General features: G+C 40.7%; 1 protein-coding gene across 1 annotated transcript in view; it reads right to left on the bottom strand.

Annotated features, from left to right (window-relative positions):
- The window catches only part of LOC149458545 (translation machinery-associated protein 16-like), a gene marked incomplete at its 5' end in the record, with an annotated part of 47267 nt that extends 33604 nt beyond the window's left edge, over window positions 1-13663 (bottom strand). Inside the window, 2 exons of the mRNA XM_089682083.1 lie at window positions 11835-11872; window positions 13554-13663. Coding sequence (XP_089538209.1) covers window positions 11835-11872; window positions 13554-13663 — 148 coding nt within the window. The remainder of the gene's footprint in view (window positions 1-11834; window positions 11873-13553) is intronic.
- Window positions 13664-17360: the final 3697 nt, after the last annotated feature.

The following is a 17360-nucleotide window of genomic DNA, read 5'->3' on the forward strand; positions in this document are numbered from 1 at the left end:
TCAAAATAACAGAAAACAAAAAATGGCGTCTGCAAAAGTTTGGGCACCCTGCAGAATTTATAGCATGCACTGCCCCCTTTGCCAAGCTGAGACCTGCCAGTGTCATGGATTGTTCTCAATCATCATCTGGGAAGACCAGGTGATGTCAATCTCAAAGGTTTTAAATGCCCAGACTCATCTGACCTTGCCCCAACAATCAGCACCATGGGTTCTTCAAAGCAGGCTTGAAAATGCATCAGACTTGTCTATATGTTCATTTGCAAAGTTCAAACGATGATTTTTGTGGTGAGGACGTAGAAGAGGTTTTCTTCTGATGACTCTTCCATGAAGACCATATTTGTACAAGTATCTCTTTATAGTGGAATAGTGTACCACAACTCCAGTGTCTGCCAGATCTTTCTGGAGGGATCGTGCAGTCAAATGTGGGTTTTGAATTGTTTTTCTCACAATCCTGCGAGCTGTTCTGTCTGATATTTTTCTTGGTCTTACAGATCTTGCTTTAACTTCCACTGTTCCTGATGACTGCCATTTCTTAAGTACATTCCGAACAGAGGATATTGACATCTGAAAACGCTTTGCTATCTTCTTATAGCCTTCTCCAGCGTCAACTGTGAGCGTCAACTATTTTCAGTTTTCTAGACAACTGCTTAGAAGAACCCATGGTGCTGATTGTTGGGGCAAGGTCAGATGAGTCTGGGCATTTAAAACCTTCGATATTGACATCACCTGGTCTTCCCAGATGATGATTGAGAACAATCCATGACACTGGCAGGTCTCAGCTTTGCAAAGGGGGCAGTGCATGCTATAAATTCTGCAGGGTGCCAAAACTTTTGCAGACGCCATTTTTTTGTTTTCTGTTATTTTGAAAGTGTAAATGATGGAAATAAAATCTAACTTTTGTTGACATATTATAAGAATGTCTAATCTGTAATTTGATGCCTTTTGGAGATTTTTCCATCTTTCCTTGGCTTCTTTATGCAAATTAATACAAATTTTTAGCTGGGGTGCCCAAACTTTCGATCCCCACTGTATGCACTAATAGAAAAATTGGCTTATTGTACTCCCTGTAAAATCCTTTTCTTTGAGTTCATTGAGAGACACAGCCGGATCATAAAATCATGGCCAAAGGGTATTGTGTCACATGCAAGAGTAGGATGCCAAGTACAAAAAAACAAAAACCCAGGAACAGCCCCTTCTGGTGGTCAAAATCTCCATCTGCAACACACAGCTCAGTTTGTAGCCAGTAGTAAGCGGACAATAACACCAAGGCAAAAGGCCCACCCTTAAAATAGGAAAAAATAATATTATGGTTAGTTAAAAATCCCATTTTCTCTTAGGTTTGTTGAAAGAATGCCAAATCAAAAGATCATGACCAATGGAGCATCCCAAAGCAGTGCCAGAAAAATTAAGGTGAAGTCAGAGGTTATTAAACAAAGAACTGCAGAACTCAAACCGCTGCCTGCAAAACCTTATAACTATCTATTATCTGCAAAAGCAACCTTGTAAAACTAGGTAAAGGTATAAACAGACGATCATGATCATGACGATCATGAAGAGGAATGGTGATGAAAGGTCTAGGACGTACGTGATTCCTGGCAAAATGAGCAGTAACTGGGGAACAGAGATTTCAAACTTGAGATGATGCAAGCCTCAACCATGGTCTGACATATCTAATGAGAAATAGTAGCGGGCGAGGCCGATGGTTCCTTCCTAGGACAGTCCATGATAATGAGAAATTTGACTTCTGAATTCAGGCCACCGAATTTAAAGCAAAATTCTAGGCTAAACCTAACTAGTCTTAAAAATGCTCCTGCCCACCCTACTAAAACCTATGTTGACGAAATTATGTAAGAATGAGGAATAGCTATTTTAAGTCTGCCCCGGTTCAATCATGTGAACTCCTGTGCAAATTAACAATGGCAAGCGTTCAACAGCAGCTGGGAATGCTGATGTCACCAACAGGCTCCCATGGCCCATCCATTGTCAGAGGTCCCTCCTATCCCCTGCAGCTGCCTTCGACTGATACAGGGGAGCGAGATCATGTGACTGGAGTGGGCCGTAAATAGGTAAATATAATATATATGGGGTATGGAGCATTTTTGAGACTAGTTAAGTTTAGTCTGGAATTCCAGGGACCACAACCAAATAATGAAGCATCACTTCTTTGGGATGGTAGGGATTAGGATGTAGAGAAAGCAGGATGATGTCTTCACTCAAATGAATCGCCAATAAACCCTTAGGCAAAAAAGTCAACCTAGGAGGAAGCACCACCTTATCCTTATGAAGAACCAAAAATTTCTGTATACAGGAAAGATCAGCCAGTTCAGACACTATGCACGCCAAATGATGTCTACCACATAGGCCACCTTTTGCAAAAGCGTCAGTAGGGGATTTTCTCAAAATGTTCTCAAAGGGAGGTTTTTTGGAAGATTGGTAGAACCAAGTTCAGATTTCATGGCGTCCACAGGGGGGGGCACCTGTGTAACCCACAGACTGCAGGTACCCATGTCCGGTGTGCCCCAGTGGAGACTAATACTACAAAAGACATCTACGAGAGACCACTCCACCTGATTCTCACGACAGAGAGAACCTGTCAACTGTCCACCCCCAAAATGTGAACCTTGGACAAGGCCGGAACATGAAGTTCTGCCCATTCCAGGATCCATGCCACCTCCAGTGCAGCTGTCAAGCTCTTTGTACTGGTGAATGATGCAGGCCATGGTTGTGGCACTGTCAGACTCAAGAAGAGGTGCCCAATAGGAGAGAGAGAGAGAGAGAGAGACACAAATCACCATGAGTTCCAGAATGTTAATGGAGAGCCTGGTGGTCTCATGGGTCTATCAGTCCTGAACCAACAGCTGACAGACTGGTAACCATTGTGGGCATCTTCTAACAGAGGGACAAAGGGAAAAGGGATTCCCAGACAGTAGTGGGGGGGGGGGTGAAATCACCAAGACACGGATGCCTTTTCCCTTGAAGGAAAAGACCATGAGGTCTAGAACCCTCACAAAATAACAAATGAATGCAGTCCAGAGAAATGACTATTGAGATGTGAAGATGGGAGTTTTTGTAGCTTCTCTGGTGGAAGGAATACCCTTGGCCACCTATGTGTCCAGAAAAAGGCTTAGGCTCTCCAATCGACTGGAGGGAAGCAAAGAGAACTTGCACTTATTCAGGATCCAGGGTCCAAATCGCTATCATAATATCATGTTCAAGGTCAAATGCAAACTCAGCTTCTAAGAGCAAATTGTCCAGATATCTCATCATATGAATCCCAACAGAATAACAGTAGAGGCAGCCTCAGTTCCAGTACCTTGGTGAACACTCAAGATGCAGACACCATGAAAGGGAAGTAACTTGTAATGGAGCTCCCCCACCGCAAACTGGATAACATTTTCTAGATCCTAACTCCTAAACATAGACAAAAACTGAGCTGTGTGTCGCAGATGGGGGGGAATGACAACAAGCAGGGGCCATCCCTAGGTTGTATTCTCTTCTTTTTGCTGTACCTAGTGTCCTACTCCTGCAGGTGGAGCAATTCCCATGAGTCATGATCCTCTGATCAAGCGGTCTCCTTCAATGAACGAAAGAGAAATGTGTGTAGTTAATCTTAACATAATAGTCTGTACAGAATTAATGTGCAATTTTTTTTATTTTTACTGGATGCACACCTATTTACTAAAAACGAATGTGTTGTACACTCAATTAACTCTGTAATTCACTTTATATAGAGTATGTGTTGAATAGGAGATATCATTGAAACCTTCATCTGCTGATCTGCATATGGGGGTCTATGAATATCAGAACAATACAGTAAGTGGGTTGTGGACTTAATGCAGAACTTCAGTGAAAATGAAATCCTAGGTTACCCTGCGTTAACAGTTCATTTCCTATTACAAGTGTCTGCTACAGCTCAAAAAACAGTATGTGGCTTATTCTGTTATTTCAGCACACAGGAATGTTAATCCCTGTCCAACCTACAGATAACCCAAGTTTACATTTTTAAAACACCTTTATGAAAATATGAAACAGCATGTGAAGTATAAAAGTTGACATTGGGTGGATTTGTTATGCTTTTAGTCAGATTTCTTCAAACTATGCTCAGAACAACTTTACCTTCCTGAAAGCTGAAATTGCTGACATTAAAGTTGTAGGCAAACTTCCGAATACATATTTCTGCCACTAAAACGTGTACAATTGTGAGATTAAATATGCAACCTTTTACAAATCATTTGCATCAACATGAAATATGACTAAGTGTATGTGTAGCCAATTTTTGTTGTTAGTTTTGGACGGAGCAGGAAGAGTTAAAATCCCTGCCACGTTATTTTCTGCGGTCTGTGAATAATTGAGGAAATTTACCTTCACTGACCCCTGGTTCACATATATGCGGCCGTGTGGGCCGTGTTTTTTGCAGGCACGAGAGCCCATTCATTTGAATGTCCCTGCACTTCTTCTGAAAACGCAGCCCGCATGGGAATGTCAGTTCCCAGTACGGTTGCGGTTTCCAGTGCGGGCGGTGTACCATTAGAACTAATGGCATGCCGCCCGCGGGTCCGCATTCCACCACCTGCACATATGTGAACCTAGCCTAACTGTCCCACAGAAGCAACAGAAAGTTAGTGGAGATCTGTTAAGTGAGGGCAATTCCTCTCTTAGATACTTGTCCCGAAACAAGTCCTTCCTTTTGATTCCCCCTGTACCATATGATCTCTGTAACCACTGCAGTCACAAGTGATAACACTGGCTACAATGAACAGCCTGCACACCCCTTCCTGTCACACACAGCTGTTGTTGGAAGAAAAGGAGAGGTGGCTGCTGCATGCCAGTGTTACAGTATACTCCAAAAAAAGTGTCCCAACCTTTCTAGTGCCGGTGTTCCCAGCTGCTTGGAACACAGCCAGTGCCAGAGTTTCCAGTACCTCTCTACACAGCCAATGTTAATGCATACCTTTCTACCTTGAGAGATCTGCTTTACAAAATTGGAACAGTTTGTGGATGTTTCTATTGTCCTGGAACTTCAGGGCCTCTAAAACATGTGATAGGTAGGAAATCATATAATGTATGCCTCTTGAAAGCCTAAAGATGTTTCTTGGATTAAGGTCCACTCTATAAAGCTAGGCAATGAAAAAATCCCATACATATGGTATTTCCATACTTCAGCAGCATTTTGGTGAGTATGTCTATGCTTTATGTAAGACATATTTTCTAAACACTTGTGGCATAAAATCTGATATTCAAAAGACTCACCATGCCTCTGACCAAATACCATGGGTTATTTGCTTTGCAAAATATGGTCATTTTGTAGGTGTTTCTACTGTCCTGACACTTCAGGACCTATGAAAATGTGATAGGTAGTTATGAAATCTGATACGTAGTTTATGCCCTTCCAAAAGCCTAAAGATGCTTCTTGGATTTTGGGCCCTCTATGTAGCTAGGCTGCGAAAATGTCTCCCACATATGGTATATCCACGCTTGGGAGAAGAATAATTTATTTTGGGGTGTAACTAAGTATGCCCATGCTGTGTATGGGAAATAACTTGTTAAAATGAAATGAAAAAAAAATTCCTCTTTTTTTTCTGTGCCAGCTCTGCTCTTTATAGCACTTTAGTGCTGTTCTGTTTGTGTACTTTATTCATATCAATTACTTGTTATGCTTTTGTATAGCACTACCACCTGAATGACAAACGTTATTGTTATATTTGGTATATCTTTACTCCATAAAAAAAAACAATGAGCAAGAAAAAAATACTCTTCATGCCTCTCATTAAATACCTTGAAGTGTCTACTTTCCAAAAAGGGGTCATTTGGGGGTCTTTGTACTGTCCTGGCATTTTAGAGCCTCAAAAAATCATACAAGCAGTCAGAACATCAGTGTTTATAAAATTTCAAGCATACATACAGTATATGGCCCTGGTGCTCAACATGCGGCCTTGTACTCCACGGAAAAGATTACACAGGGTAAGTAGAAAATCCTATTTCCTAAGTTGTACAGTGGAAAGTTAAAAGTGTAACTATACTCTTCATCTTCAAAAAAACACTGTGAGCAGGAAGGCTCGTTATTGCAGAAGATGAATGAGATTTCCCTTCTGCAAAAAAATAAACATACCTGTCTGTTATCTGCAGAATGTATACTGAGCTGCACACGCACAGCTCAATTTACACTCCAGCACAGTGCCGTATGCTGGAATGACGCTACCCAGGGGCACATGCGCAGGAGTGACACCCCCTGCATCAGCTGGGGCTGAAGACCAGAACTCGGAAGAAGCTGAGAAGATGCTAGCAATGGAGCTCAGATCATTGAAGCAGCGGTAAGTATTGGAACATTAGTTACGCTTTAACCATGGGATGTCAAAAAGCAGTCCAATTAAAGGGTGGGCAACAGCAAAAAATGCTAACATGGCCATCTATCAACAAAGTAGGGACAGGCTCGTCTGAACTCCGAGAACAGTTTGTAGGAGCTTACACTAAAAAATGGGGTAAAATGAGGCTTGAATATCCTCTTAACTGTACAAACAGAAAACTAGGTGGCCGCCTTGCAAATATGAGAAACAGGTGCCTGATGCTGAAAATTCCATGAAGTAATAATGGATCTGGTAGAGAGTGCCTTAAAAGAGGTAGTTAATCCGCTGTAATGTCTTCTTTTTGGGGTTCCCCAAGTGGGTTTTCCCATAATGTACTAGTATGCACAGCATATTATTCCATACTAACCTGTCAAAAAGAGCCCTCCAGCGCAGTGATGTGATGTGATCGATCCAGCAGGTCTCAGGTGCTTCCATCAGAGTTTAGTGCTTCGGCTGCTTGAATGGCTGAACTGCAATGACATAACTCCCATGCATGCGCACAGGAGTCACACTTCCGCAGCACAGATTGGGGCTGTAAATGTTCGCTGAGCTGGGCATGCATGGCTCATTGTACATCACCTCTTGCAGGCAGGTGGAAGCATTTATGACAGCAGAGACCAACTGGGGCCTCTTCTGTCATACATACCCTTCCTGACAGCAATTTTTCAAAAAACACTAGCTTTACTACTGCTTTAACAGGGAAAGGTAGAAAATAGTGAAGTGAAGGTTTGGCCCCCACAAAGCCATGATCTCAACATCATCGAATCTGTCTGGGATTACATGAAGAGAAAAAAGGAATTGAGGAAGCATACATCCACAGAAGATCCGTGGTTAGTTCTACAAGATGTTTGTAACAACCTACCTGCTGAGTGCCTTCAAAACATAGAGGCACAAGTGTACCTAGAAGAACTGATGTTTGATGTTTTGAAGACAAAGGGTGGTCACACCATATATTGATTTGGATTTCTCTCCTATTCATTTACTTTCTATTTTGGCAATTATTAAAAAAAAAAAAAAAAAAAAAAAACTATTAACCACTTCTATTTCTGAAAGCATTCTTAATTTACAGCCTTTTTTCACATCTGTCTATAACTTTTGCACAGTACTGTACGTAAATGGCCTACACCTATAGCAAAGGCATTATTCAACTTTGGTCAAAGCTGCACAGCTTGCTTTTTAATCTACAGATGCCCCTTACCTGCATAGCTTACACAACTAATCGTGGCAGCTCACATATAATGGCCGCGATTAGCAGTGGGAGTTGTCAGCCTCCTATTGCTGTCAATGGGGTTTCCACCCGCAGCTAATCAGGGGAAACACCCACTTGGTCACCCAATAGTAAATGCTAACAGCTCCATTCGCAAGTGTGAATGGGGCCTAAATAGAAAGACTGTAAATGTATCACTTTGTTTTACTTTAAAATAGTATGCAACTATTTAATTAGATCAGATTTCTTCTTCAAGGATAACAGACCCATTGTAAAGGCAGCATTGAAGATACAATATATAATAGGCTCTGCCTGAAGGAAAATGTTGAAGAACACTATTTAGTATGCTGCTGACAATAACAGAATTTTATGGTTAGCTTCCCAAGAAAGCAATAATTGCTGTCCTAGTATTCCTGGTAGGATTTATTATCTGGATCCGATTTTTTGAGCTGCAAATTTTAACTATGTTCCAGCATGAAAGTAGCTTGTCTACAGAAAGCTTAAGGTCACACAAATGATATGTCTAAAGAGCCCTTTTCAGTTTTGTTCTGCTGTCTTTAGACTTCGTTAACAACACTGATATAATACATTAATCATTGCTGCAAGCAGAAAGTCATTTTATGATGCGCACTTGGCTGTGATGTATAGGTTTTATTCCTTTACATCTCACAACAGCATGAAAATTACATCTATTTTTCTAAATGTTTGCATATAATTTGGAGAAGAACTGCATCTTAATACAATAATGATATCATTTGTATAAAGAATAACTACAATCCCCCCCCCCCCCAACACTGTTGACAAAACCAATGACTGACATTTTAAATGTGTGCACATAAGTAATGTAAAGTAATGGAACCATGGCAACAGTTGTAACTAGCCTTGAATCCCATACAGCTATTGCCCATTCAAAAATTGTATGGAGAGGCACTACTTACAGCTGATGTCAGATTGCAGAGCAATATACTTGGCCTTTGATTTTGCTGTAACAAAGCAGGAGTTAAAGGGGAACTCCAGGAAATAAAGTGCTTTTGCTAAAGTGTTTTTGTTCTGGCACTGGAATTGACAGTTTACCCAATCCTTCTTTCCCATTGTTCATTCACAGAATGCCTTGTATTCAATGCAAAGATTACAAGGCTTTCTGTGAATGAACAAAAGATGTGGAGGGGGGGGGGGCTGACACACCCCTTCACAGTGCACTAGCTGGAATGTTCAGTTTCAGCACTCATAGCTCAAGGAATAAATACTACTAGCATTTTTAGATTACCCAGCTGCCATTCGAACCTAAAAAAAATGCATTACAGATACCTCAATCTATTTAGACCTAAACTACAGCAGAGAAAAATCAAGTCTTCTGTCCTGCCAGACAGAGCTGTGTTAATTTTAGGACTGGATTGACAAGAAAACAAATAGTTTAAAAAAAAAAAAGTTTTCATCTGTGTATTTAGCAGTTTGCATTGAAAATTAAAGTGTACGTACCAGCAGAAAACACCTAAGAAATCAAGAAGGAAGTAGAAGAGAAAAACACCATACCTTGTCTTATGAAGCTGCTCCTAAAGGTGAGATTTTGTCACATAAACACAACCAATACTCAAAATATGGCAGCATTTATCAATGGGACACTGGTGACTGGGAGAAGCAACAAATGCTACTTAAAAATGAATTTGGCAATGCCTATACCAATAGCAAGTGAGTTTAAAGAGGAACTTCACCTAGTTTTCACCTTTCAGGGCATACTTGCACCTACTTAAGCTAGGATCGCCCAGGGGATCCGTGCGGAAGTTCAGCTCCCCCCCATCCTCTTTGTCCCCAGTCTTCACTCCTGGAGGAGGTTGCAGAACCATTCACAAAGCGCAGCTTGTTCATGCACAGTGGGAAGCAAGTTGTGTAGCCACAAGGAGTCACAGCCAGCTTCCCAAAGTAAATATGGCAACGCCAGGGACCCGAAGACCTGAGTGTGTCAGCACTGGATCCTTGGACAGGTAAATGCCCTTTAATTAAAAGTCAGCAGCTACAGTACTTGTTTGGTGGAGTACTGAAGATCCTTTTTAAGAATAACTTACATACCAGTTTGTACAAGCAGATACATAAACACTGTAAAGCGCCTAAGTTATACCTATATAAAAAATGCATTCTAACATCAGAATATTTTGTATACACTATCTGGCACTTGTCAAACGGTTTAGTTAGTCCTACTGTCACAATTTTGCTCCTCCCCAAAACCCCACTCGCATTTAGGAAATCATTGGTCAGAAAGCAGCCAAAGGTTTTCAAAATTTACATTGCTTTGGGTCTTGCTGTCCAAGGCTAGGCTTTGCCTGCAAGTTTATAAGCCTTTTCAGTAATGCCTGTCACCATCCATTTTTATCATTATCTGTCAGACTGTGGCTGTTAAAATGTTGTCGGGTCTTGTTACCTGGTCAATTTTGGCATCTTATAAGGAGTAACATCCTACCTGCTAAGGTTACTAAGGATATTATTATTTACTATTTACCTAGGAACCCACTAACCTTAGCTTGAGGCCTCATGAATTTTTTATGGCCTCTGTAAATTCTTACAATTTACAGTTGTGACCAAAATTATTCAACCCCCACTGAAATTGAGTGTTTTGGCCAGTTTGACATTGCTTTTGATCATTCAGTCATCTTGCTTACATTTACATTAAAGAGGCACTTGTAGGTCAGACAAATATAACATAACAGTTATAATGAAATAACCACAAATGTCTTTTCTGTGCTCACAGCATTATCAGTTTTATTCAACCCCCAAGTGACATTCAATCTTAGTACTTAGTACAGCATCCTTTTACAGTTATAACAGCTTTTAAACGTGAAGCATAGCTTGACACAAGTGTCTTGCAGCGATCTACGGGTATCTTCGCCCATTCTTCATGGGCAAAGGCCTCCAGTTCAGTCACATTCTTAGGCTTGCGCACTGCAACTGCTTTCTTTAAGTCCCACCAGAGGTTCTCAATCGGATTTAAGTCTGGTGACTGCGATGGCCACTCCAAAATGTTCCAGCCTTTCCTCTGCAACCATGCTCTAGTGGACTTGGAGGTATGCTTGGGATCATTGTCCTGTTGAAAGGTCCAACGTCTCCCAAGCCTCAGGTGTGTGACGGACTGCATCACGTTTCCATCCAATATCTCCTGGTACTGAAGAGAATTCATGGTACCTTGCACACGCTGAAGCTTCCCTGTACCTGCAGAAGCAAAACAGCCCCAAAGCATGATTGACCCTCCACCATGCTTCACAGTAGGCAAGGTGTTCTTTTCATCATAGGCCTTGTTCTTCCTCCTCCAAACATAGCGTTGATCCATGGGCCCAAACAGTTCTAATTTTGTTTCATCAGTCCACAGAACACTATCCCACAACTTTTGTGGTTTGTCCACATGGCTTTTGGCATACTGCAGTCGACTCTTCTTATTCTTTGGAGACAGCAAGGGGGTACGCCTGGGAGTTCTGGCACGGAGGCCTTCATTACGCAGTGTGCGTCTTATTGTCTGGGCTGAAACTTCTGTACCCACATCTGACAAATCTTTTCTCAGTTCCTCAGCAGTCACACGGGGACTTCTCTCCACTCTACGCTTCAGGTAGCGCACAGCAGTCGAAGTCAGCATCTTCTTTCTGCCACGACCAGGTAGCGTTTCAACAGTGCCCTTTGCCTTGAATTTGCGAATGATGCTTCCTAAGGTGTCTCTTGGTATGTTTAACATCTTTGCAATCTTCTTATAGCCATTGCCCTTCCTGTGAAGAGAAATCACCTCTTCTCTTGTCTTCCTGGACCATTCTCTTGCCTTCACCATGTTTGTAACCACACCAGTAAATGTCTAGAAGGAGCTGAGTATCACAGTCATTTTAAAGCTGCCTAATTGGTGCTTATTATGCTTGATTGCTGCTCGGTGACATCCACAGGTGTTTTCAATACCTGATGGAAAGCACCTGTATGAACCTCTGTTCTTCAGAGTGGTAGTCTTTAAGGGGTTGAATAATTGTGGCAATGAAGAAACCACATAAGAACCATTTACTACTGTATTACATAAACAATTGATGTCATTTTAGTTGCATTTGGGTAGTTACAACGTCCTTGTAGGATTTGATTCTGAATACAATTCCAAATGTACACTATAGTCCCTAAACCCCTTTACAGCATTGGGGGTTGAATAATTTTGGTCACAACTGTACATTAGATTATGCATTACCCTAAATGTATGATGTTATCTGATTTCATCAAATCCTAATAGCACATCAACAGACCAGTTTGGGAGATAAGGTTCTACTCACCAATTATACCTAATCGTAAGGCTTTTTCATTATTTAACCTTTACAAGAGAAGAAAAAAAATATAAATATCCAAATATAATTTATTTAAAAATATAAAAATGTTTGTGTATTACAAGCAACTCATTGGGATTAAAAGTAATGCATGGAAATAAAACGAACAAGGTTAGACTCATTGCTGCAATACTTACAGACTGTCTTGACGAACAGTAAAGTTTAAAGTCAATCTTCAGTTATTATTATTATACAGGATTTATATAGTGCCAACAGATTGCTCAGCGCTTTACAATATAGTTAAAATGTTTTCTCTTGCCCTCTATAGCACAGGTGTCAAACACAAGGCTCGTGGGCTGAATCCGGCCATTCAGGCCATTTCATGTGGTCCTTGCACCTCTCCTGCAGGTACCCCCTTGTCTCCACCCCCACCTTGTATTGGCAGCAAAGAGGAGAATAAAACTCCTCTGCCAAATCCTGCACCTCTCAGTGCAGCTGCAGCACCCCCTCATCCCTGCCTCCCCTGGTCTCAGCATTCAGCAGACTCTGGTAACTGACTCCATTCCTCCTCTGGTCCTCCTCCAAACCCTGCATTTTCTGCTTTCCAGCTCTGCCCCCAAAAGGGGTGCACGGTGATCTTAGGAAGGGTGGAGGATTCTTGATATCTGTTGTAATGGGGGAGTAGGGTGCTCTGGACAACTAGTCTTACAGATACAACCGGCCCTTTGAGGGCAACCATGATGCTGATACAGCCCGCGATGAAATGGAGTATGACACCCCTGCTCTAAAACATGTTTTACTTGCCTAAGCTCTTTTTTTTCTGGGTCCCTTTGCCGGTGCCATTTCCGGATGCAAGTGACCAGTAATTCAGTAATGTTGAAGTGTCAGCATTGATCTGTCTCCGAAAGGGCCCTCTTTCGCTGTTATCACCAATGAGACTCCTTTTCTGGATTCTGACAGAACCCTTCTGCTGGACAGCGATCAGCAAGTGTCTACCTCACTGGTGTGCCACAATAGGAAGCTGATCGTAGGTATTTTTTTTTAGAAGTACTTATTTACCGGTTTACTAGCAGTTTTATTTTTACTGTACTAAGAATGCAGCACACATTCAGTGTAGTGTATACTCTTAGCATCTGCAAAATGTGAAGAGTTCAGCTAAGAGCACTGTTAACGAAAGAAGAAATAGGGAACAGGGCAGCAGTGGCAACAGGGAGCACAGAGCTGTCATCACTTGCAGAGAGCTTCTTTGCCATAATATGTAAGTATGGCACGCACACTTGCACACTATACCACGTGCCTTTGCTGCCACCCCCTCCTTTCACAGCTCAGTTCTGCCGAAACGGTCAGCAGGGGTTTCACAGTGGGTTATATAAAATGAATTCAATCTATTATTGTTTCACATTTACCCCTTCCAGCCGATCACTGAAATTCCATGCAGGAGCATGTGAGGGACTAGATACAATGTACTATACAATATTCTCAATGCTGCTGAAATTGCTTTATTTTATACACTGCTTCTCTCTGTACACTATGCTGCTTATCGTACATATTATACTGCTCCCCACTGCATATTCTGTTCTCTGTATCAAACAATGTAGAATATATACAGTATACTGCCAATGTCTATTGTCCCCTCTTCATTAACACGGGATCCTGATTTGTACCACAATATATTCTATGTCCACAATGGCCTGTGTTTGTTACAGAGTCTAATAAAAGAAAACTTACTTTTCTTTTCTGTCCTGTTTATGGCCTTCCCGTGCTAACTGAGCAGCTTTTCTACTGTATGGATGGATGACTTTCTTTTCTTGTTTACCTTTATTGCGTGGAGCTTTAGGCTACAAAACAAAGAGCAGGACGATTAAGTATCTTCAGTCAGAAACAAAGTGCACATGGCCATTTGAGCACAGTATTTACTTCACAGGGTGACGAGTTACAGAACAAATAAGCCATACAACAATCTTCAATTGTATCTTATTTGGACTGTTTTTATGGACAGTTTATAGTAGAATACTGCTAATCCACTCACTGCTGCAATCTTTGAAACTAGATTTGAAATAATGTTTTCTTAAAGTGTTACTAAACCCAGGACCCTGTATTCACTATATCTGGTTCACCACAGTACACAGAACATGGAAATGCAATTATTTTAGTAAATATAAACTGCTAAATACTTTTTCTCATCAGCAGCTAGAGCAGTCTTGTGACTTCTATCAGTGTCCAGCTGGGCACTGGTGAAAGCTTGTAGGAGGAGTTTTCATTTTGCTCTAGGAGGATGCAGAACCCCTGACCTCCATCTGGACAGTGCTGACTGGCCCTGTGCTGATCACATGCATTCTCCCAAGAAAAAAAACCTCTCTAACATACACAGCAAACTGAGCATGTGCAGAGTGACTCCACAGGATACATTTTCCACACATCTTATTAGGAGATAAGAGGGGGCCACTGGAAGAAGGAGGATCAGAGAAGACAGGATCAAACAGCAGTTTTACACAATGCAGAGGATTAACCCCTTAGGTTCCACAGTGAGTATAACAAGCATGCTTTACTGCATATACAAAATCATTTTACTGCTATGGGTTTAGTAACACTTTAAGCTTTTGTAAATTATCTAGCTAAAGTGTGCCCACGGTGTTAGGTTTTTTTTGGGGGGGTGGGGGGGCACTACAGGTGTTGTTAGTCAAAGAGTGGGCAGATTATGAGCATCATCAATCTAATTGCCATGACCAAAACAAATGGGTATAATAAGACAAGGGGAGAAAAGTAGCATAGGTGAATCAGCCAACCAGAGGAGTCCTGATTGTGGTGGCATGGGTCTGTATGTGAGTAATGTCACAACAGCTCAACTTATTATACTTAACTTTAGGGTAGATAATGTCACCACCAGAACCCCCTTAACAGATTTCCTTGTAGTTACATATGGCATCTAGGTGATGCCACATAGTATAGCTTTCAATATGGCGTATCTGATTGTAAGTTCAAGGTAGCCTGTCTCCACCTAATACACCATCTTCAATAATCACTTGAGCTCTGGAGGATTACCTCCCTTCATGACCGGGCCATTTTTTGCTATTTAGCATTGCACTACTTTAACTGGTAATTGCATGGTCATGCAACACTGTACCCAAACAAAATTTATATCATTTTTTCCACACAAATATAGCTTCCCTTTGGTAGTATTTGATCACCACTGGGTTTTTTATTTTTTGCGATATAAACAAAAAGACTGAAAAAATAAATATATATAGATTTACATTTAAGTTATAAAACATATACAAAAAAAAATAAAATCAAAACAAATTTCTTCATGCATTTTGGCTAAAATATATTATGCTACGTCTTTGATGTGTATACTGGTTTGCATAAAAGTTATAGTGTCTACAAACTATGGTATTTATGCAGTGGAACTTTTTTTTAAATATACTATTAATGGCTGTGATCAGCGACTTATAATGGGACTGCAGCGGGTAATCTGACATTAACATCACCAGTGACAATAATACAGTGATAATACTATACATTGTCACTGTACTAATGACACTGGCTGGGAAGGTGTTAACATCTAGGGCAATCAAGGGGTTAACTGTCCGCCTTACTATGTGTAATGTGTGTAAAGTGTGCTGCTTTTACTAAACAATCTCTAAATTTCTCATCCCTGCTCATCCCAGGGATGCGAAAACCGACAGATCAGAGATTTCTGACAGGCTCCCGCTGCGTACAACCGCTGGCGGGGTAGAGGAGCATGTCCGAAACCCAGAAGTAGGCAACAATATACCCATACATTGCTTTGCCTACAGAAGCCACCCATCTGCTGTACGCTGCAGGCATGTAGTCGTAAAGTAGATAACTGACGTTATGGTCTTAAAGTACTTTATTTAGCAGGATTTCCAATAAGAGACACCATAAAGACCATAGTTACATAGTTTGTCAGGTTGAAAAAAAAAAAAAGGCACAAATCCATCTAGTTAAACCAAGAGAAAAAAAAATAGGCACAAATCCATCTAGTTAAACCAAGAGAAAAAAAAAAAATGAATAAAAATAAATCCTCTATATACAGAATCCTATATCCACAGTTGATACAGAGGAGGCAACATTAAAAAAAAAAAAAAAAAAATCATAGTCCAATTTGCTCTAGCAGAAAAAATAAAATCCTTCCTGAACATCCATAAGGCAATTGGATATTCCCTAAACCAACAATCTCTGGTATTGTTACCTATAATTGTTAAAATCCAGGAATATTTTGTGCATTTAGGTAGTTATCCTTGCAATAAGACTACTTGTAGATACTGCCACTTAAACACAACACGGGAATCTTTCACATCGGAGAGGAGTTTCCTATTAAAAACAGTACATTAACTGTGGCACGAATTTCATTATTTACCTTATTACCTGTTTAGCGTGTAAATTACAGTACCACACGGATGCTACGAACTAGAATTGGAGAACACTTCTGTGACACTAATAATTCTAATGCTAAACACATTTCAAATGTACCCTGTCATTTTAGGGATTGCCATGGAGATGATCTCTCAGATTTCAGGTTCAATTGCATTGAGGGACTGTCACATCTGCCGAGAGAGGAAGATAGAGAAAGGAGACTTTACAGTAGGGAAGCGTGGTGGATCTTTAAATTACAGACCAGATCCGCATTAAATGTTAGGTGGGATCTGGATTTACATCTACAATAGATTCCCCTCTTGCTTTCCCTGGACTTTTCTCCTTATTTTTGTTAATTCTGTATTCTCTGTATGAGGATCTAGGTCTCCTTCCTACCCTCCATAAGCTTTTATTAGTGTGTGTTTTTGTTTTAATTTTTTTTATTTATTTTGAATGATATTCCGTGTGGTGATTTTGATCCAGACTGTTTTCTGTGCATTCCATCTGTTGAGTATTTTGTCATCAAGATGATCAACTGATTGATGGGCTTGGCCTTCCTTTCTACCACCTTATATATATATGGTTATAATTTCTCATGTTCCATGCTACATTATGGGTTATGAGCTCTGAGGAAGGGGGTTCAGCTCCCGAAACGCGTCAGCCTATCTGCATCATTAGACACAGATGCATTGTGACTGTCTTTGTGGACTACTTTTAGTGCCTTTTATCACGTTGGTTTGTGAGTATATATCCTCTTTTTATTCAATAAATACGTGTTATACCACGGTAATGCACGATGAGAGTGCGCCCTTGTCTGTTCTTTTACATTATGGGTCATGACTAAGGCTTTTTAGCCAAAACACATCAACCTATTGTATTTTTTATGCCATTTTTTGTGCTTGTTTCAATAAAGAGGTTGTGCAGATCTTTTTTCCTATTCATGTCTCACAGTACAGCAGCTGTCGATCGTGCCCAGGCGCTGAGATGGACTCCTAATTGGGTTGTAGCACCTTTTTGTTTTTCAGTTATATTTTGTGCATTTAGAAAGGAATTCAAATAAAGTCAAAATTCATCAAAACAACAAGGTGGTACTATCTTCAGTGCTACAGCCACTAAAATTAAGCTCTTTTTTTAAATAAATCTACTGAGCTGGGCAGA

This window comes from Staurois parvus, unplaced genomic scaffold, assembly GCF_062004578.1.
Source record: "Staurois parvus isolate SC_StPar_1 unplaced genomic scaffold, SC_StPar_1.0 ptg000284l, whole genome shotgun sequence".
Lineage (NCBI taxonomy): Eukaryota > Metazoa > Chordata > Amphibia > Anura > Ranidae > Staurois > Staurois parvus.